The sequence below is a fragment of the Myotis nattereri genome (genome assembly GCF_964212035.1).
Source record: "Myotis nattereri genome assembly, chromosome: 12".
In the NCBI taxonomy this organism is placed as follows: Eukaryota; Metazoa; Chordata; class Mammalia; order Chiroptera; family Vespertilionidae; genus Myotis; species Myotis nattereri.
The window spans coordinates 3,435,575-3,458,224 of record NC_138087.1 but is presented as its reverse complement, the minus strand read 5'-3'; the positions used below and the strand labels follow the sequence as shown (position 1 = coordinate 3,458,224).

The 22,650-nt window shown below is 49.7% G+C and overlaps 1 protein-coding gene across 2 annotated transcripts in view; it reads left to right on the top strand.

Annotated features, from left to right (window-relative positions):
- The window catches only part of IPPK (inositol-pentakisphosphate 2-kinase), a 72,316-nt gene that overhangs the window by 4,749 nt on the left and 44,917 nt on the right, over positions 1 to 22,650 (top strand). For both annotated transcript variants that reach the window (XM_081103205.1, XM_081103206.1), the window contains exons 2-6: positions 2,447 to 2,494; positions 4,304 to 4,399; positions 8,655 to 8,721; positions 10,527 to 10,648; positions 12,360 to 12,449. In XM_081103205.1, coding sequence (XP_080959331.1) covers positions 2,447 to 2,494; positions 4,304 to 4,399; positions 8,655 to 8,721; positions 10,527 to 10,648; positions 12,360 to 12,449 — 423 coding nt within the window. The remainder of the gene's footprint in view (positions 1 to 2,446; positions 2,495 to 4,303; positions 4,400 to 8,654; positions 8,722 to 10,526; positions 10,649 to 12,359; positions 12,450 to 22,650) is intronic.

Genomic DNA, 22,650 nt, shown 5'->3' with positions numbered 1-22,650 from the left:
GGCTCCCCTCAGCGAGATGTCTCGCCTCTCTGTTTTGTCTGAGGCTGTCCACCGAGCACCATGTCCCACGCCCGTCTCCCAACCCCACTGTGGGCCTGTGGTGCGTTACTCGGTGGGTCATCTGGCGTTGACCTGGCCAGGTGTTGTCACAGATGCTCCGAGAGGCCACCCAGGTTGGGGCTGGCAGGGCAACTGCAAAAAGCAGCCTCACTGAGAAGCACCTGAGCCATCGGACACCCAGGGCAGCGCCTCGAGGGTGTCATTCCTCTGCAGCTGTTTGTCAGGCTCCCTTTCCCTTAACTGTTGCCTGGCCTTTGACTCCTGGGGGGCTTCGGGAGGCCTGGTTCTGGGTCATCATCCAGAAGGCTAGGCTGCCCTGCGACAGCGAGGCTGCAGCCTGAGACACCAGTGAGGGTGCCCGCAGGCCATGGGCCAGCCTCCCCTGGGTGTTTGCCTGAGGCCCTAACCCTTTAATTCCACCCACAGGTTCACTCTCTCTGGCTTCAGGGGGCAGGTCTCCTTTTTAATATATTGGTTTTTATAGTCTTTTATTTGTATTCAATATCAGCTATTGCTTCCTCTTCAGTTCCAGAAAATCCTATATAATAAAACCCTAGTATGCAAATTGACCAAACAGCATAAAGACGGTCGCTTTGACGCGCACAGGGGGAGCGCCGCTCAGCCAGAAGTCAGGCTCAGAGCCTCTCCCACCTCCACTGCGGGCGGGAGGTAAGGAGCAAGAGGTCCTGGACTGCGAGAGGGCACAGGCCGGGCTGAGGGGTCCCCGCCCTCACCAGTGCACGAAGTTTCTAGACCTCTAGTATAGAATGTTAGGAAAAAGAAACCAGGAAGCACCCAGTATTTCCATACTAAGAAAGTAATTTTTGTTAACACTCTGGTGCACTTCCCTCCATTATATGGTTTTATTGGGTGCTTAAGAATCCTTTGGCCTGCCCAGTGTGGCTCAGTGAGCATCGACCCATGGACCAAGATGTCACTAGTTTGATTCCCAGTCAGGGCACATGCCTGGGTTGTGGGTTTGATCCCCAGTAGGGGGAGTGTAGGGAGGTAGCTGATGATTCTCTTTCTCTCTCCCTCTTCCTTCCTTTCTCTAAAAAAAAAAAAAAAAAAAAAATCAATAAAAAATATATTTTTAAAAGAGAATACTTTGTTTCCGTTTTCCTGCCTTTCCACTCAACCTTGCAGCCTAACTATGTACCCTTCACGCACGTCTCCGGGGCTGCAGAGCACTCAGGCAGCCAGTGCGGGCAGGCATTTGTGAGGCTGTGCTTTTAGAGCTATTCTGAGCCTTGCTTTGCTGGGCATCCTGGTGTTTCGATGACTTGCTGTTCTCAGAATGGATCGAGGCACCTCTGCCAGGCCCACCCTCCTCCCCCATCACCCCTGGGACTGTCGCAGCACAGAAAGCTTCCTGCTTCTTTTATAAATGACAAGTTGTACCCTTAACTCTGTGTTTTTTGAGGTTGTTTATATGTGTCATTCCTGCACGCAGTGACTTTTTTAGTTTTTTGAAATCACTGATTCTCATCTGGGGTGCCAAGGTGTAAGTGAGTGTGCCTCACTCCCTGTCCTGCTGGGGGCAGAGCTACCCGGCCCAGACCATCTTCTTAATCTCACCCCTCTCTTAACTTTCTTGGCATCGTGTCCTAGACATCGAGATGAAGGCACATTTCAGACACCTGCGTTCCCATGTCTGTTTAGAGAGAAAGGAGTTTTCTTCACAGCTGGTTAGACCTGGTGCAGTGGCAGCCCTGGCGCTCACTGGGGCAGCAGTGCCTACTCCCCCCTGGGCACCTCCCCGAGGTCAGCCGAGGCAGCCTGCCCTTCAGCCATGGTAGCCCTAGGACTAGGTGTCTTTCTGCCAACGAGGGCCGGTGAGGTTGATTTCTCACCTTTCTCTGCCGTCCATCTGAATGGGTATTGCTGGCTCCATAGCTGGCCTCTTGGCATGACCTGTGGCCACTGGCCCTCACAGCCGGGCCCTCATAGGGCAGCAGTGCTGGCCTTGCAGAACAGGTGCACATTGAGTGCGGTTGTTTGAGGGGACTGGCCCCCAGGAGGACACTGTAGTTCCCTAGGGTGGGCTGGTAACATTGAGATCGTTTTCCATTTTATTTAGAATCAGCAACACTTTTATATGAGTAGTAAAGTCTTTTGTACATTCTTATTTCCTTAAGTTAAATTCCTGGGAGTGGGCTGGCTTGATCAGGAGGCACAGGTATTCCTGGTTGCCCTGTGGCCCCAGTGTGTCCTCTGGTGGGGGCACTGGGTGTTCAGGCCAGTGGGCTGCCTATGAGGTTGCCACCTCCAAGCTTCGGAGGACAGCCCCCAAACTGCCCAACCCCTCCTGCACACCCTGCCCCTCCCTCCCCTCCTCCCCCGGCTGTGGGCGGCACTAATCACCCTTTGCTTTCTTTTCCAATAGCGTTGTGTGGTACTGCGTTTTCTGAAGTTTCCTCCCAATAGGAAGAAGGTAAGATCTGTTGAGTTTGCTACCCAATCATTAAGACAATTACTTAGGAACACTTTGATTTTATTTCTGATGTAGAAGTATTAATGCTCATTATAGAAATTTAAATATGACACAGCATTCAGTACAGAACGTGGTGTGTCTGATTCCTGCAGGACCCAGTGCTTGGTGGGGTTACTGTGGGGAGTCCTTGGGTGCTGAGCTAGGAATCGCCCGTTCAAGGCAGAGAGCCCTGTGGTTGGCGGGGACCCCGAGGGCCAGGTCTCAGCTTGGCGTTTCCCCTTCTGTGAACATGAAGTCTGGGATGCTGGCAGGTAGGCGGCATTGCAAGTCCCAACAGGCAGTTCAGATGGAGCCTTGGTTTCTATTTGCTGAGTCACCCAAGCCCAGGACTGTGGACACCCTCAGAGCTGTTGCTGCTCTGTAGCCTCGCTGACCTCTGGGAGGCAGTGACCCTGGAGGTGGGGTGTCGCTGTGGTGTTCATCCAAATTTCAGTGGGTGCAGGGCTCAGTAAGGGAGCCCTTCCTCTTTGTGGCCCTAGGGCAATGGTTGGCAAACTGCGGCTCGCGAGCCACATGTGGCTCTTTGGCCCCTTGAGTGTGGCTCTTCCACAAAATACCAACTTCTGCGCATGGGCCACGAAGTTTCAATCGCACTGTACGTGCGCGCCCACACGTGGTATTTTATGGAAGAGCCACACTCAAGGGGCCAAAGAGCCGCATGTGGCTCGTGAGCCGCAGTTTCCCGACCACTGCCCTAGGGGAAGGGAGGGAGGCACAGGAGCTGGTGTGAGCCCTGCTCCAAAGCAAAGGCAGGAGCTGTGGGCACAGCCCTCACAGTGGGGACGGGCGGGGGTGGGGGGGTGGGTGGGGAGTGGAAATCGGGCAGGACGGCCATTGTGTTTCTGTGGAATCCAAGTGGGGACCAGAGCCATCTGGGAGGCTGCCTCTAGCCCCCTTTCTCCACTCAGCATCTGCTGAGCCCAGACTCCAGCTCTGGTCAGCTTTTCCCGTTTCAGTTTATTGAGGCAACAAACAATTTGCGTTTACTTATTATGTCAGTGGCGTTACCAGTGGGAATCCTGTGGTCGTGCTGTCAACAAGAGGAGCTTTTTGTCAGGAGCCCTGGGCCAAGCTGTGTGGAGCCACTGGGTGTGCTCTGGGCTTTTCTGTTGGGTTTCATTCTCACACTTCACATTGCACGCGCCCTGGGATGCAGGCTGGGTCTGCGGGTACTACAGGGCAGATGGCAGCCCAGCCCAGGACTTCCCTGGAGCTCAAGCCCTGTGTCAGCACCGCCTGTACTGCCCTTGAGGACAGCTCTCTCATTCCTTAGACCTGGGATGGACTCTTCGGAGTTCTCGCCTCCACCAGGGGGAGGAACAAAGGGCTGATATCCTGTCTCACCCAAATCTCATAGCTTATTGGTTCCTTAAGAACATCTAACTTGGGAGAAAATATTTTATTCTCTATTTAGAGGCTGAAGAATAAAATATAAATACATAGTGATTTTTGGACAGGAGAGATTTTCAAAGTCGATTCCTCGGAAGCGTGCATGAGCTGCTGGTGGAATCCACTGGTGTTCCTGGCACAGGTGTGGGTCACGTGTGGCCCTGGATAGAAGGCAGAGGTGGGCCTGGGAGCTGAGGGGACAGAAGCTCCAGTGGGTCTGGCGGTGTCCTTGGCGAGGCTCACCTTCCTCCGCGTCCACGACCGCCATCTCCTGTTTGTGGCCGCAGACGGGGCGCCCTGTGTGTAACCCTCCGTCCTCGCGCTAGGTCAGTAAGGCCTTCCTGTGCTTCTTTGTTGCAGGCCTCGGAAGAAGTATTCCAGCACCTACAAAACATAGTGGACTTTGGCAAAAATGTCATGAAAGAGTTTTTGGGGGAGAACTATGTTCATTGTGGGGTAAGTGGTTTCATTTATGGAGTCTAAGTTCATGGGCAAGATCTATTTCAATAATACCAGCTTCTCAATTACAGTTTGGAACTCTGAGCTTGATAGTTCCTCATGTTAGAGTTTCCAAGTGGTTTGTTTTTCGCGTTTGCTGTGTTGTGAGGTAGCAGAGCAGGTAGTATTATTCCCATTTTCCAGCTGAAAAGCCTGCCGTTCAGAGAGACCACGTGATACCTGTGAGGGTGCCTGTCACAGAGTCTGTAGTTTGGACGCTTGGGGAGGAGACAGTGTAGGCAGCCACAGTGGCTTTGGTCCATGCCTGGGACAGCTGTCTTAGTATCTGTTGGCCTTGCTGCCTGTTTTAGATCAGGGCACTGAACAGACTAACTGTTAGTCACTAACAGGTGTGTCACTTTGCACACAGAGAGCACTGCTCCATTTTGCAGATCCTATGCTTGCATCTGTCCTAGGAAAAATGATAACTAGGAGGTTAAGGGCACCTGTGAAGCTGAAGGGTTGCCAGGAAAAGTAGGTTTTAAATGACTCTGACAGCAAAGCATCCTTCAAGAAGGTCCCTTGACAAGCTTAGGATGTATGGAGGTGGCTGCGGGTGTCCCTCAGGCTGCAGCCTTGACTGAAGGCATCAGACCTTTCCAAGGTGGAGCTGGCAGGGTGGTGCGGCTTTTGGCTGGGTTTCTCAGAACCTCCCCACATGGATTTACTGCAGGGCTCTGAGGGTCCTTGAGACTCAGCCCGGGCTCCCCCCGACTTGATCTGAGAGATGACCTGGCCCCAAGTTGTGTCTGTCCCTTCCACAGTATCCTGCGGCCTTGCAGGTCAGCCCACGCAGAGTGGAAGGCCTGCAGGGAGCTGCAGGCTGTGCGTGGAGTCGCAGGGAGCGGGCGCACCTGGCCCCTGTGGAGCCTCTCTCTGTATCACAGCGCTGAGGCTCCAGACCTTTCCCCTAGCAGGGCCAGCAAAGAGGGTGGTGGGAGGTGAGGGCAGCCGAGAGCGGCCAGGTAAGTGGGAGCAGCGTGAGGGTGTCCCCTGGCCCAGGGCACACATGCTCTGCCATCCACAGTGGATGGGTCCCTGGGTGCGTGAGGTGAGGCCACAGGTCGCTTCCTGGGAACATGCATTCTGTTGACACCTCCACATGGAGACAGCACCTGAGTGAACACAGCTTGTCTTGCCCCCAGGCAGACGTGATGTCCCCAGGGGACCGCCACTCAGGCCTGGCCCCACTGGATGGTGGCATCCAGAGCACAACTCTGATCCGCACACGGCCAACAGGCAGAGTCAGCTTGTGTGGATGCCGCCTGATGGGAAGTGGGCCAGATGCAGTCGGGTGAGCGTTTCCCTCCTCTGTGTCCTGGGACAGATACAACCAGCCCCGTGGTGAGAGCACGAGGCCCAACAGCACCCACCTCGTGCCTGCGCTGCCTTCGGGCCTGCCCCACTGGTTTGGGGACTGGTCTGGGCTGGTTTCCGTGTGAACTGGAGGTTAGCCAGTGGGGACGAGGCTGTCCCTTTATGCCTACAGATGTCTGTATCTTAAATCCTTGGTGTAGTGGAGACCCTGGTGAATTTTAGAAGTTTAGCCTCGCTTTTGTGGGCCTCAGCCACCAAGTTTGGGTGCCCCTGGGCGGCCTGGACTTCACCTTTACCCTGACACGATGGGGGCATGGGCCAGTCCGGCACGTGTGGTGAGTGAGGGTGCCGTTCTCCTGAGGGAGCTCCTGGGAGACTGCGAACGTGCTGCTCCCCGTTGGCCTCCAGTCTGGGCGGCCCTTCTCCTCTGCAGCCTCCCGACATCCCTTTGAGGGCAATGCCTGTCATCAGGGAAGCCGGTGTGGCCACATCTTCCAGGTACACTTCCTGGGAGAGGTCTGTGCTCTTCCAGTTTCCCTAACTTAATACCACGTGCCCTGCTGATGCCCACTGCCCCCCAGGGCTCTGAAGCGCCATCTGTCTGTCTGGCAGGTGATGGCACAGTTCACAGGGTCATGAGTCTGAAGCAAGGGTTGGTCAATGTAACCAAATGCTAGGAAGGGTGCCTACTACCAACATTTTATTCTGACTTAAAACACAAATAGAACTCATTATAAAATCAGGAATTTAAAGTTGCTTAAAGAAATAAATTCTACTTTTTACCTTGGTGACTATGAACTTAGGCGGGGGAGTCAGACGCGTTTCAAGAGTAGCTGAGCCACTTTGAGCTCCGGACTCGACCCCCTCGATCCTCTGCACGTGTCTGTCGCTTGATGATTCCAGCAGGGCCTGCCTGCCTGCCTTTCCCAGCCGAGGCATCAGGACACCTGCGCAGGCCTGAGCTGCTGTGCTGGCCCTGCCCCCAGCGTTGCCCCAGGGTGCGGGGCTGAGGTGTTTCTCTGAGGGTGGGTCTGGAGGCAGTTCTTTTTAAAAAAATTTTTTTAAATTTTTATTGATTTCAGAGAGGAAGGGAGAAGATATAGATAGAAACATCAATAATGAGAGAGAATCATTGATCAGCTGCCCGCTGCACGCCCCCTACTGGGGATCGAGCCCGCAACCCAGGCATGTGCCCTTGACAGGAATCGAACCTGGGACCCTTCATTCCCCAGGCCGACGCTCTATCCACTGAGCCAAACCAGCTAGGGCTGGAGACAGTTCTTTATCTTTCCTGCACAGTGTCTGCTCACCTCCTACCTTTGGTTTGTTTGAAGTGGAGTAAGACCTTGGGCTTTTGTGAATGTCTAAGTTTTGAATTTTCAAATGTTTATAATTTCCCCTTTCCATTGTTTCACCTTACCTAATTCAGAACTAAATTTTTAGCAACTCACCTTTTATCAGTTTATAGCATGTGTAGGTAAATGACAAAATTCATGAGGTCAGCTCACACAGCAGGCTAGGAAGTGGACGGTTGAAGCCAGGCCCACTGCAGGAGCACGTGGGAGGCCCAGGCAGGCCTCAGCGTTCACATCCTAGGCTGGTCTCCTGTGTCCTGTGGGGCTTCTCCAGAGCATCAGGAGATGGTGAGCAGCACCAGGCAGCATCAGGAGATGGAGAGCAGCACCAGGCAGCATCAGGACAATGGTGAGCAGCACCAGGCAGCATCAGGACAATGGTGAGCAGCGCCAGGCAGCATCAGGAGATGGTGAGCAGCGCCAGGCAGCATCAGGACAATGGAGAGCAGCACCAGGCAGCATCAGGACAATGGTGAGCAGCACCAGGCAGCATCAGGACAATGGTGAGCAGCACCAGGCAGCATCAGGAGATGGAGAGCAGCACCAGGCAGCATCAGGACAATGGTGAGCAGCACCAGGCAGCATCAGGAGATGGAGAGCAGCACCAGGCAGCATCAGGACAATGGTGAGCAGCACCAGGCAGCATCAGGAGATGGTGAGCAGCGCCAGGCAGCATCAGGAGATGGTGAGCAGCGCCAGGCAGCATCAGGAGATGGTGAGCAGCACCAGGCAGCATCAGGAGATGGTGAGCAGCGCCAGGCAGCATCAGGACAATGGTGAGCAGCGCCAGGCAGCATCAGGACAATGGTGAGCAGCACCAGGCAGCATCAGGACAATGGTGAGCAGCACCAGGCAGCATCAGGAGATGGAGAGCAGCACCAGGCAGCATCAGGAGATGGAGAGCAGCGCCAGGCAGCATCAGGACAATGGTGAGCAGCACCAGGCAGCATCAGGAGATGGAGAGCAGCATGAATTAAGACTCCTTCTTCAGGAAATTGCAAGGAGCAGCAACGTGGAGAGAAGTTGCTCTTTGTTTTTTGCCCAGATGCACAGCCTGCTGGGCCCTGAGTCCCGTGGCGGAGGGCCCTCAGGGGTCTCACCTGAGATTAGTATTCCATCAGACCCTTTTCCTTGAGCTGCTCCTCGGGGGAGTGGGAGAGGCTCAGGGTGTCTGTGGAGACAGCTGCTGGGAGCGTTCCTGCCGGCAGTGAGGCCCTCCAGCCCTGCTTTGCTGCATGGACACCACGAGGAGAGGCCAGGGCTCGTGAGGACACTGACTGGGTGATGGGCCGCTGCTGGTCACCACCTGGCACCAGCCACTCAGCAGGGCTGCCGCTCCCAGGGCTTCTGTTGAATCGGGACATGGCCTTCAAGTAACAGAGCAGCCGTTCTTCCTGAGGCCCACACACTAGTCCTGAGGACGTTTTGATGTGCTGAATACACGTCCCATAAATGTGCGTCTGCCCCACTGTCAGTGTGCGGCTCCGCGGCATCCGGTGTGTTCAGTGCCGTGGGGCTCATGCTGCTGTCTGTCCTTACAGGAGGTGGTCCAGCTGCCTTTAGACTTTGTGAAGCAGCTCTGCTTAAAGATACAGTCCGAACGACCAGGTAAGGGTTTCTCACTTACACATTTCCTTTGTCATTTAAGATGCCCGATGTGAAGTGTGTGACATTTTTCCTCATGTTAGGTAGATGCAGCTTTCAGCAGTTCTTTTGCCAGAAACTTGATCATCAGGGTAGCGACCCCAGGAGCTTACGAAGACAATTCTGTCATCAGATCCCCAGGCCACTGCAGAGAATGTATGACCAGGGACTAATTAATACTAAGAAACATGCAGTTGGGAGCGCGAGGGAGCCGAGGGAGTTAGGGGAGACTCAGGAAAGGGAAGGGAGGCTGCAGGGAGGCTGGAGGAGTCAAAAGGAAACCAGGTAGACCTACACTGCAAAGGAGGGCCAGGCCCACAGAGTCTGCAGCCGGAGGACCTGCCCCCAGAGCTGGAGCCCACCCAGCCTGCTTGTCCTCCTGGGGGACCAGGAGATGTGAGTTCTGTGGGCAGTACCTGCCCCATTACCTCACATGCCTCCCCCATCACCTCTCATGCCTGCCCCATCACCTCCCGTACCTGCCCCATCACCTCCCGTACTTTCTTGAACTTAGTCATGGCTTAGTGACAGAAGCCATGTCAAAGCCTTGCCTTTCAGGGTCAGAGACAAAAAGGTAAAGCCCCTGTGATTGAGATGGACATGCCTCCGCCCAAAACACAGCCAGGCAGCCATGGTGTGCAGTGGCCGGTGGAGAAGTCTCCCTTGTTTGACAGGAGCAGGCAAGCCCCCAGGGCACCGTGCCTGGAGCCCCCGGTGGAGGAGGCCTAGAGGAGTGGGCTCCGTGTGGAAAGGGCTGAGGCAGGAAGGAGGTCATAGCCACGTTGAAAGCCAGGACAGCGTCTTAGCTGTTTCCTCCTCTAGAGGAAGACAGCCTGAGATTTGCTCTAGGTTCTGCTGTGCAGCTGCAATGCTGCTCAGTACCATCATTTTATTTTAGAATTAGTAATTGAATGTATGCTACTTAACAGTGATAAGAACTGTGCCCCATTGTAGTGATGACTCGTCATCAGCCTTGTTCTGTGAAAGGGGAAAGGCCAGCCGCACATGGGGTCTGGAGGTCACATGTGCCTCCGTGACTGCCCACAGCACAGCTTCCCGCAGCCCCTCTGGGGAGCTGTGTGCGTGAGCCTCCCACGGAGCCCGCAGGAGCAGGGAGAGGCTGCTGCCTCCTTCCTCTGAGGTCCTGGGTTAAGGGGCTCACAGAATTTGGGGGCAGTCCCCAAGGCCACCTCACTTCTGATGACAATTGAACATTTGGGGGCCCCTAAGACCAACCTCAGGATCTGATAATTTACTAGAAGGACCTATAGAACTCATTGTCATTGTCATGTTATGGCTGGTCGTAGCTCAGGGACACAGGTAAGACCAGCAGGATGAAGAGGCGCTGGGGGCAGGTCCAAGGACACGGCATGTGCTTCCAGGTGTCCTTCCCCCTGGAGTCGTGTGGGGTGCGCGTCCTGCTTGCAGCAGCAGTGTGTGAGCGCATGGAGGAGTGCCACGCACAGAGGCTGCCCAGCTTGGTGGGAGGGTTTTTGGAGGGTTGGGCATTAGACACAGCTGACTAGCTGCCCTCAGCCTCCAGCTTTCTGGAGGTTGAGCTGATACAGTGAGACCCAACCCCCACCCTGAGTCACAGTTGTACTCCTGTGACTCAAAGGCCCCCGGCAGGCAGCACTTTCAGCTGGAGGCGGCCACCCAGGAGCTGGAGGCCAGGGCTGACCTTTCCTTCACAGGAATTGGCCAAGTGGCTGCGGGAGCGCCTTGTATCCCTGGCACTGATCCTCAGGTATTTCCCCTCTGTCTTCTAGAATCTCGCTGTGACAAGGACCTGGACACTCTCAGTGGTTATGCTCTGTGCCTTCCCAATTTAGCCAGACTTCAGACGTACCATTTTGCCGAGCACCGGCCGATTCTGTGTGTAGAGATCAAGGTGAAGTTTTGTAAACGGGAGTGGTGTGGGGAGAAGGGAAAGGTGGGTTCAAGTTGTGAGTCCAGGGCACCTGCCAGAGCACACCTTTCCACTGAAGCTCCTGCTGTCTCCACGGCCCCACAGCCCTTCTCAGGCCCAGCACCTCCTAGAGCAGTGGTGCTCCACCTTCTGGCCCTTTAAGTACAGTTCCTCATGTTGTGACCCAACCATAACATTATTTTCGTTGCTACTTCATAACTGTCATGTCGCTACTGTTATGAATCGTCATGTAAATATCTGATATGCAGGATGGTCTTAGGGACCCCTGTGAAAGGGTCGTTCGACCGCCCAAGGGGTCGCGACCCACAGGTTGAGAACCACTGTCCTAGAGACTCCGTCTGCTTCCCGCTCCTTCCATGGTGCCACCTGCTCTGGTTTCTCCCACCGGCCAGCCCAAGGGACATGGCTCCCCAGGCCCCCAGATTCAGGCCTGTTCCCAGGTGTTGCGAAGGAGAGACAGCAGGACAGGCCCTGGCCGACAGCCACCAGCAGAAGTGCTTTGGATTCCACCCTCCCGTTTGCTTTGGAAGGTGCAGCTCGCTAGGCCCCCCTGACCACTCCCTCTGCCATGCCCTGTGGGCCCTGTGGTGACACTGCATGCTGTGTTCCAGGGGGTCAGCTTGAGGGCTGCCCTTCAGACTGGAGGGCACTCTGTTCCTTTGCTTCTGTCGTGCTCATGTGAAACCTCCCTCGGTTTGTCGTGGCCAGGAGTCCTGAGCTGGGGACAAGGGGTGTTGCACGTCTATTGGAGGAAGTGATTGCCGGATAAGGGCCAGGCCCCTGGCTTCATTCTGCTGCCCAGTGTCCAGGGGTCTGCTCAGGTCTTCCTCAGGAAGCTTCCCGGATGTCCCAAGCCATTGTTTGTCTCCTTTTTCCAAACCTCTTTGGTGGTGATTTCCGGGTCACACCCTTGACCCTGAGCACTCACAACCCCTGTCCTTAGTGGGGACTGCAGACCTGCTTCCCCAGAGGGTGAGTGTCTTGGCCTCACAGAGACATGGCAGCTCTCCAGGGCCACGTGCTAAATGCAGGTCTTACTTGTTGTACGTGCCCAGAAACCAGGGGTTTCAAAAGGCACCCGGGGTTCCAGACGTTTTGGGAGCCTAGCAGCCATCAGATGGGCCCTTCCTGTTCATGACTTCTTGTCAGAGGTCCTGCTTCTTGGAGCTGGGAGCACTCACAGCATCTTTCCAGTCTCGTTTGTCGAAAACACAAAGCGACTCTGTGTTGTGCTTTTCAGTCCAGCAACTGAGGACCAGTGAGAGTTCTGACTCAAGCAGCAAAGAGATGTTTAGATGATACGACAAGAGAAGCATCAGGGGCTGGAGAGAAAAGCAGCTTTGGGGACAGTTCTGTCCAACACGGCTGCTGCTCCCAAAGTTGCCTTGTAGTTCTATGTCTGCTTAAAGCAGCGGTTCTCAACCTGTGGGTCGCAACCCTTTTGGGGGTCGAACAACCCTTTCACAGGGGTCGCCTAAGACCATCAGAAAACACATATATAATTACATATTGTTTTTGTGATTTAATTATGTTCAATTTGTAACAGTGAAATTGGGGGGTCACCACAACATGAGGAATTGTATTAAAGGGTCGCAGCATTAGGAAGGTTGAGAACCACTGGCTTAAAGGTATGCGATTTCTCCCTAAGCAGATTTTCTTACTTATTTTGCAGCCAAAATGTGGGTTTATTCCTTCCTCCAGTGCCGTGACGCACGAGATGAAGCACAAGGTGTGCCGCTACTGTATGCACCAGCACCTCAAGGTGAGCACTAGCCAGCCCACCCGCCTGCAGCGCTGCTGGGAGGGCGCCGGCCTGCAGTGACCACCCAGAGTTTTCAAAAGAGTCAAAGAAATTGTAGATGCTTATTATTTACCTCACCTTTTTGTTGTTCATTTTAAATTGAGATAAAATTTTTTTGCCCTAAGATTCACCCTTTTAAAGTGTATAGATTGAGTATATTTTAGTATATTCACAAAGTTTTTCAACCATCACCACTACCTAATTCCGGAACATTTTCATCACTTCAAAAAGAAATTCTGTCCCCAGGAGCAGTCCCTGTCCAGTCCCCTGTCCTGCCAACTCCTGTCAACCTCCTATGTGTCTGGATTTGCGTGTTCTGGACAGTCATACAATGTGTGCCTTTTGCAACTGTCTTTTCCCACTTAGTATAATTATATTGAGTCCATCCATATAGTAGCATGTATCAGCACTTCATTCCTCTTGTGGCTGATTAATATTCCATTGTCTGGGAACATTTTGTCCATCTACTCATCTGTTGATGAACATGTGACTTCTTTCCACCTTTTGGTTATTGTGAATAATGTTGCTATGAATATGCATGTACATGTGTTTCTTTGAATCCTGTTTTCAGTTTCCTTGGGCAGTGTGCCAAGTCGGCATGGCCATGGGTGAGCCTGAGCTCAGGCCCCTGTTCCCCATACTCAGCCCCACGTTTGGCGCCATATGTGCCACGCCAGCACAGACAGGTTCAGTGAGCCTGAGGGAGTGGTGAAGGATTGAGAAAAGACAGATAAGAGAAAAAAGCTGGGTCTGGGTGGGACAGTGTCCTCTCTGATGGAGAGCTAGCGACAGCACCACGGCCTGCAAGCAGAGTCTTTATTTTATAGCCACATTCCACAAGGCAAAGTAAGGGCGTGGTCAAGATGTTTACAACATTCTTGCGGTTTCGATCTACCCAATTACATGCACCTGAACTCTCTCAAGCCCACATCACTCAGCCACAGTGGGACCACAGGTGCAGACCATAGGTTCAAGCTTACAAACTATAGTCTTTGGCTGTAATTGTGCTGGGACTTGCACATGGCTTTGCCACAAGAGGATTGTGCCCTCTCATTAGTCCCAGGCTTGAACTTGTTCAAACGCTGTAGCTGCTCTCCACAGGGTAGATTCCTTGGAGTGGAATTACCGGGTCTTAGGGAAGTTCTATGTTTAACTTTTTGAGAAAACACCACACTGTTTTCCCCAGCCATTGCACTATGTGATATTCCCATCAGCAATGTATGAGTGTTCTAATTTCTCCATGTCCCTGCCAGCCCTGATTGTTCTTGTTTGTGGTGAGTGTGCAGTGGTAGCTCATTGTAGTTTTCATTTGTGTTTTTCTAACAGTGATGGTCAGCATCTTTTCATGTGCTTATTGTGTCATTTGACTATCTTCTTTGGAGAAATATCTATTCAAGTTCTTTGCCCATTTTGAATTGGGTTTTTCTGTTGTGGAGTTTACATGTTCCTTATGTATTATACTAGAGTCCCGATGCACAAAATTCACGCAAGGGGCTCAGCCCTCGCAGCACCAGCTTTGTCTGGAAGGTCGTCCAGAAGGACATCTGGAAAGACGTCTGGAAGGTTGTTCGGCTGTCCGGTCTAATTAGCATATTATGCTTTCATTATTATAGATGTGATTTGCAAATATTTTTTCCTCTTCTGTCGTTGCCTTTTACTCGTTTTTCTTTTTAATATTGTTTTTATTGATTTCAGAGAGGAAAGGAGAGGGAGAGATAGAAACATCAATGATGAGAATCATTGATCGGCTGCCTCCTGCACGCCCCCTACTGGAAACCGAGCCTGCAACCCGAGCATGTGCCCTTGACCAGAATCGAACCTGGGACCCATCAGCCCATAGGCTGATGCTCTATCCACTGAGCCAAAACGGCCAGTGCTACTCTGTTGATAGTATCCTTTGATGCACAAAGTTTAAAATTTGGTAAAGTCTATTTTGTCTACTTTTTCTTTTGTTGCCTGTGCTCTTGGTATCATATCTAAAAAATCATTGCCTAACACAAGATCATGAAGCTTTTCTCCTATTTTCTTCTAAGAGTTTTATAGTTTTAGCTCTTATGATTAGGTCTTTGATCCATTATGCGTTAATTTTTGTGTGTGTTTTTTACTATGAGGGAGCATTTATTAAAGCTGAGGACAGTAAAACAAGAAAGGGCTTAGCATATGGTCAATGATTCTCTCTCATCATTGATGTTTCTAGCTCTCCCCTTTCCTCTCTGAAATCCGTAAAAATATATTTTTTTAAAAAGGAGAAAGAAAGGACTTAGCATTGAAGCAGCAACAGGAGAGCCAGGCTGGGCTGTCTTAGGTCTCTGGGAAGGCAGAGAAAAGCGGGCCGTGCGAGCAGGTTCAGGGGTGAGCCTGGGATGAGGGCTGCTGCCCATTGCTCCCCAGGTTGCAAGCCTCGTGGGTTCCTTTAGGTTTAGGAGATGCCTGCCTGTCGGGGAAGGAGAGGGGAGAGAAGAGGGAGAAGGGAGTGAGAGGGGCTGCTCCCCAGAGGAAGAGCACTTTGAGTTAATTTTTGTATATGGTGTTAGGTAAGAATCCAACGTCATTCTTGTGCATGTGCATGTCCAGTTTTCCCAGCACCCTTTGTTGAAAAGACTGTTCTTTTTCCATTGAATGGACTTGGCACCCTTATTGGAGATCTTTTGGCCATATATGTGATAGATTATTTCTGGCTCTCTAGTCATTTTATTGGTTTATATGTCTGTCCTTATGCTGGTACCATTCTTTGATTGCTGTAGCTTTGTAGTAGGTTTTGAAATGAGGAAGTGTTAATCCTCTGGCTTTGTTCTTTTTCAAGATTGTTTGGGTTATTTGGTGCCCTTTACAATTACGTATGAATGTGAGGATTGGATTTTTTAGTTTTTCAAAACATGACTTGGAATTTTGATAGAAATGGCAGGAATCTGTGGATCACTTGGGTAATATTGCCATCTTAACCATTATAGTTTGCTAGCATTAAGTATATCCACATTGTTGTGCAGCCATCTCCAGACCTTTATTCATCCTGCAAAACTGAAACTATACCCATTAAACAGCCCCACATGTCCTCTTCTCACCCCTAGAACCACCACTGCAGTTTTTACCTTTATGAATTTGACTGCTGTTGGCACCTCGTACGTGTGGAAGGAGACAGTGTTTGTCTTTGTGACGGGTTCACTTTAACTCAGCATAACGTCCTCCAGGTTCCTTGGTGCTGTGGCCTGTCTCAGAGTTCCCTTCCTTTTGGAGCTGAATAATCCACTGAACTTGGGCTGTTGTCAGTGATGCTGCTATGAATAAGAGTGTACAGATAGCTCTGGAGACCCTGCTTTCCGTTTTGTGAGTAAATACCCAGAAGTAAGAATTACTAGGTCATATGGTAAATCTGTTTTTAATGATGAGGAACCACACTCTGTGGTTCATAGAGCTGTTCCAGTTCACATTCCACCACAGCACGTTTCCCCACATCCTCGCTATTTTAAAAAATATATATTTTATTGATTTTTTACAGAGAGGAAGGGAGAGGAATAGAGAGTTAGAAACATCGATGAGAGAGAAACATCGATCAGCTGCCTTCTGCACACTCCCTCCTGGGGATGTGCCCACAACCAAGGTACATGCCCTTGACCGGAATTGAACCTGGGACCCTTGAGTCCGCAGGCCAACGCTCTATCCACTGAGCCAAACTGATTAGGGCGCTATTTTCTGTTTTTGATAGTAGCCATCTTAATGAATGTGAGGTGAGAAATGCAATTGGTTTTTGCAAATTGATATTTTTTAAGGAAAAGAGGCTTATTTCTTTTGTGCACAATGACAAGAGTGGTATCCACCACCTGTTCATCCTGTGCCCCCCATCCTGGCTGGTGCAGGGCACTGTCGTAGCTGGCATTTCCCCTCTTCCCTGTGAACAGCACAGCTGGTGGCAGATGCGATGTGCACAGCTCTTCTTAGACTGTAGCAGCTGCCCAAGTTCTAACAGAGGGCAGGGAGTGGAGTGAAGCTGGGCCTCAGGGGCATCATCTGAAAGAACGGAGATAGAACGCCAAGGCTAGTGAGCCCTCTGTGCAGCCAGTTTCTGACTCCCTCTTCTGAAGCCTTTCTGCTGTTCCCTTCCATTGGAGCAATTCCTGGTCCAACTCCCCCAAAGCCAAGGCAGAGGTTGGACTTTCTTCTGTTTGGCTTATTTACACTTAACACCCGGTCAGTCAGAAAAAAAATCAGTCTTGATCATCACTGGCCTGACAACCTTCTGTTGTATATTTTTTAGTGTTCAGTGGAAAATAGAAACAATTCAAAGTAGAAAAGTTTAATACAGGACATTAAGTGTATGCAGACTCATTGGAAAGCTGGAGTGAGCCATAGGTGGTTCTCCAGGAATGAGAACATCGGAGACCTGCCGCCTCAGGGCGGGGATGGAGAGCCTTGCAGAACTGCATCCAGGGCAGGGAGGCCCCAGAGGCTCAGCTGCTCCGGAGCACCACAGAACTCAAGATGGGACCCTGGGAACGAAAGCTCACCCAGAGTGAGAGCCTGCGGTGTGCTGTGCAATGACCTTTTATCCTGTCACCCTTTGATGAACTTGTTTATTTGCACTAACATTTTTTGATGGTTTCTTAGGATTTTCTGTATACATGGTCAGATCACTTGCAAATAGAGATAGTTCTGGTTCTTTCTTTCCAACCTGATGCTTTTTGTTTTTCTTCCCTAATTGTCCTGGTTAGAACTTGCAGTACAATATGGTGTAGAAGGAGCAAGAGTGGACACCCTATCTTCGGGGGGACACTTTCACTTTTCCACATTCTATGTAATGTTCACTGTGAGTTTGATACAGATGTTCATTTTGAGTGCTGCTTGAAAGGATGGTGAATTTTGTCAAGTACTTGTCCTATATTGAAATGATCATGAGGTGTTTTCTTCTGTTAACATAGTGAATTACATTGATTTTCATATGTTGAACCACTCTTTTATGTCTTGGATAAATTCCACATGATTGTAGGAAGATAATCCCTTTAATATGCTGCTGAATTTGATTTGTCCGTTTTGGTCAAGGATTTTTTCTTAAGGAATATTGGTGTATAGTTTTTCATTTTTTAATGATGTCCTTGTCTGGGTTTGGTACAGGGTAGTAACTGGCTCCATGGAAATGGGTTGGGAAGGGTCTCCTTCTCTCCACTCTTCCATTTTTTGGAAGAGTTTGAGTGTTGGGGTTACACACATGGTAGAATTCACTAGGGAAGCCATCTGGTCCTGAGGTTTCCTTTGTCAGTAGGTTTTTTATTACAGATCCAGTCTCTTGTTATGGTCACTGGACAGTTTTTTATGCAGGTCTAGGTGTCATCTCTGAGATTTATCTTTCCCCCACTCAGATCTGTTGTTAAGCCCTCTAATGACTTGTTCATTTTTGTTCTTTTCAACTACAGAATTTCTGTCTGGTTCCTTTTTAAAATTCTATCTCTGTTGTTATTCTCCGATAGATAAGACCCTGTTTTCCTTGTTTACTTTAGCTGTAGGGCAGTTAAGGTAGCTGATTTAATGTCGTATAAGTCAGTCCAATATCTGAGCTTCCTCAGGGACAGCCATGGATTGCTTTATGCCCTGAAGGTATGGATCATACTTTCTTGTTTCTTTGTATATCTTGTAATGATTTGCTGACCATGGGCATTTTAAGTAATATAATGTAGCCACTGTAGAAATCAAATTCTACAACCTCTCTAGGATTTCTTATTGCTGCTTGTTGTAATTGTTATTGCTTTTTCAGTGACTTTTCTATGCTAACTAAAGGCCCGGTGTACGGATTCATGCACTGGTGGGGTCCCACAGCATGGCCTGTGGGAATCAGGCCGAAACCAGCAGTCCAATGCTGCCTGCCGCTCCTGCCTGCCACTCCTGCTCATCCCGGCCCTGCTGCGCCTGCCAGCCCTGCCGCTCGGTAGGCTCGCTGCTGGTCTGCTGCAGTCTCTGGGCTGCAGCAGCCAGCATGAGCCCTGCGTCTGGCATCCATCTGTCAGCTGAGCGGCGCTCCCGCTGAGGGAACACACTGACCACCAGGGGGCAGTTGCTGCATTGAGCGCCTGCCCCCTGGTGGTCAGTGTGCGTCATAGCAACCAGTTGACTGGTCGAACCAACTGTCGCTTAGGCTTTTATATACACTGAGTGGCCAGATTATTATGACCACCCCATCAGTACTTCGTTGGGCCACCTTTTGTCTTCAATACTGCGGCGATTCTTCTTGGCATTGACTCCACAAGATGTTGAAAGGTGATGCGAGGAATCTGACACCATGCCTGATGAATAGCACTGTCCAGTTCTGTGAGATTTGATGGCTGTGGAACCAGCTGCCTGATGGCTCTTTTAACTTCGTCCCACAAATGCTCAATTGGATTGAGATCTGGTGATTGTGGGGGCCACCTAAGCAAGGTAAATCTCCCTCATGTTCTTGAGACCAGTCTGCACAATACGAGCACCGTGGCATGGCGCATTGTCTTGTTGGAAGAAGCCATCTCCATTGGGATACGCCAGCAACATGATAGGATGAACTTGATCAGCAACGATACTTAGGTATGTTCTGCTATTTAGACGTTTATAATGATCTGGCCCTCTAGCAACTTCAGCGCGAATTATAGCTTATTTGCCTATAAACGTTAGGTGGTCATAATAATCTGGCCACTCGGTGTATATAGATTCTGAGAAGTCTGCATTTTTCTTGTGTGTAGCTTCTGAAGTCTCTGCTCAGTTAGCTTAGCAGGCAGCTAATGGTTTGGAAAGATTTTCTTAAATGCCTGGAACCAGTAAGATTCTCAGTTTTTGGCAAGAGGCTCTGTGTGTGTGCTGAGGCCTGCTTTCAACCCTCAGCAGGAGAGCTGCAACTTTGCCTTAGCTTTCGCTTTCAGAGCCTCTGATCGGCAGGAGGTGAGGGCCTTTTGCAGGTCTTAGCAGAGCCTGTGCCTGGCCATCTAGATGTCCCAAGATGTGCTGGAGTTTTTACACCCTGTGCACATCTCACCCCTCAGTTTTTTCTGTTTAGCTTCAGGTTTAGCCTGTTGTTTGCCACAACTGTTATTCCCCATTGCAGGCAGCTATGAGGTTGAAACAATTGCCTCTGAATCGTTTTCATAAGTGCCCCTGGGAAACAGTGCCCCTTTGGTGCCTAGTAAGCTCTGAGACAGGTCAGTGAGCACAGCACACCAAGAGATTGATTGGTGAGGTAATTGCCTGCGCATTCTCTGGCCCCGTCTCGCCCTCTGCAGGCTGCCAGGCTTCTGTTTTCACCAGGACTGCTGGTTTCCAGGGTTCCCTTGGAACTAGACGGGGGGGGGGGGGGGGGGGGGGGGAATAGGACATTAAAGTGCCACAAAGCTCACAGTTCTTACTTAGATTTGGCTGTATTTCTTGAGTAAATGCTCCCTAGATTGTTGCAAGACTGGTTAATTTTCAGAGTTACAAAAATTTTAATTGATTCTGACAGTTTTGCAGTTTTCTCATTGCTCCTATCGGGGAGAGAATTTCCAGAGGTTCTTACTCCACTGTTTCTACTGACTTAATACCTGCTCATTTAACTGATAAAATATGGAATTGTATGAATTAAGTCACCTACTTTCTCAGAGGTAACTCATGTTATCAGTTTGTACATCCTTCCCGACTTCTTCCTGTGCCGACAAAAATAAACATTATGCAGTGGAAGTGAGGTGATGCCATCTTTATACATATCTGTGCTCACATGTGCCTGTATACTCATTTCTAACGCAAATACAGGGTCTTGCCATGTGCAATTGTTCTGCTAATTGCTTTTTTTCACTTAAATAATCCTTAAGGATTGTTTGTTGTGCAGCCTTAAGGGTTTTTCTTTGCATATTGTATAAGTATGTGAAACATATCCCTTTTTTTTCATTTTTAAATGTATTTTATATTGTTGATATTATTACAGATATTTCCCATTCCCCCTCCCATCCCTCTCCTCCCAGTCCCTACCCAACCCCAGGTCTTCACCACCCTATTGCCCGTGTCCATGGGGTATGCATATCTGTATATATAAAAGGCTACGTCTCTGTCCTTCCCTCCAACTGGTCGCTATGACGCACACTGACCACCATGGGGCATATGTTCAACGCAGGAGCTGCCATGACGCACACTGGCCATTTAAAAATAAACAGCACCATGGACCTGGCGCTGACAAACCAACACTTGGCTTCCCCCAAGTGGGACACAGGCCCCACCACCACCCCAGAGCAACACCCCACCAAATCGCAGCCAACACTGCCGAGACCCATGGCACAAAATGCGGCCCACAGCCCAGCCCAGAAACGGTCGCTGTGGGCACTGGGTAATGACGTCACGTAGCAATGCCCAGCTCCCTCTCCCTAGCAACTAGCCTCCTTGGAGTTTCTTCAGGAGTCATGTTCCAGGAACATGACTTGCTTTATAGCCAGGTGCAAACATTTTACACTTTAACCAAATATCTGTGAAGCGTTTTCACGTGCCTCATCTCATTTGATTCTCACAAAAGTCCTGGAGTAGGCAGATAGGAGACTTGGTAGAATCCTATATTCTTTTCATTAGCCAGAAAACAGAGATTTAGAAACTTGACCCAACTGAAAAGAAGTAAAAAATGGAGGAACTTGAAAATGACTTCAGGTTTTGTTACTGCACAGAATATAGTCAAACACTGCTGCTGTTAAATATTTTACCCTTTGTTCTCCCTGCGTGATCTACAATAATTGCTTCATGTTGATATTTACTGCTGTGTTGCTGACAATTATCTGAAAGAGAAGTTGGGGTGCTTCACTGGGCTGGATAAAGTTTAGCTATATCAGAAAGCAGGTCTAATTAAGCAAGTTCATTCTGCATATATAAAAGGCTAAATTGACTTGCGCATGTGGGGTACATCTAAAGCTCTCACTGACACCATTCACACGCGTGTGTTTTGATCTGTCATTGTCAGTCTTGAATTTGGTTGACACTTCTGTTATTGAGAAAGGTTTAATAGCAATATTAAAATATTTTTTCTAATTAATTTCCTTCAGTATGTATAAATCCATGCACCGGGACACTAGTAAGTATATAAGTTCTTTGGTTTATCTCTTCTCGTCCCTCTAGCCCCACATCGAGGTATGACAGTCTGTTCTATGCCTCCCTGCTTCAGGTCTTATTTTGTCGGTCAATTCATTTTGTTCATTAGATTCCACAAATAAGTGAGATCATGTGATGTTTGGCTTTCTCAGATTGGTTTATTTCACTTAGCATAATACTCTCCAGGTCCCTCCATGCAGTTCCAAAGGGTAGGAGATCCCTCTTTTTTAGAGCTGCATAGTATTCCATGGTGTAAATGTCCCACAGCTTTTTTATCCATTTATCTACTGATGGGCACTTGGGCTGTTTCCAAATCTTAGCTATTGTAAATAATGCTGCTATGAACATAGGGGTGCATACATTCTTTCTGTTTGGTGTTTTGGGGTCTTTAGGATATATTCCCAGAAGTGGGATCACTGGGTCAAACAGAAGTACCATTTTTAATTTTTTGAGGAAACTCCATACTGTTTTCCACAGTGGCTGCACCAGTCTGCATTCCCACCAGCAGTGCACGAGGGTTCCCTTTTCTCCACATCCTCCCCAGCACTTGTTGTTTGTTGGATTTTTTATAATAGCCATTCTGACATGTGTGAGGTGAAATCTCATTCTAGTTTTAGTTTGCATTTGTCTGATGATTTTAGTGACTGAGCATTTTTTCTTTTTAAATATATTTTATTGATTTTTTTACAGAGAAGAAGGGAGAGGGATAGAGAGTTAGAAACATCGATGAGAGAGATCGATCAGCTGCCTCCTGCACGCCCCTCACTGGGGATGTGCCCGCAACCAAGGTACATGCCCTTGACCGGAATTGAACCCGGGACCTTTCAGTCCACAGGCCAATGCTCTATCCACTGAGCCAAACCAGTTCGGCATGACTGAGCATTTTTACATGTGTCTCTCGGCCATTTGTATGTCCTCTTTGGAGAAATGTCTATTCAAGTATTTTGCCCATTTTTTAATTTGGATTGTTTTTTTTCTTTTTGTTGAGTTGTATGAGTACTTTATATATTTTGGATATTAACCCCTTATCGTATGTATCATTAGCAAATATGTTCTCACATTCAGTGGGTTTCCTTTTCAATATGATGGCGGTTTCTTTTGCTGTGCTGAA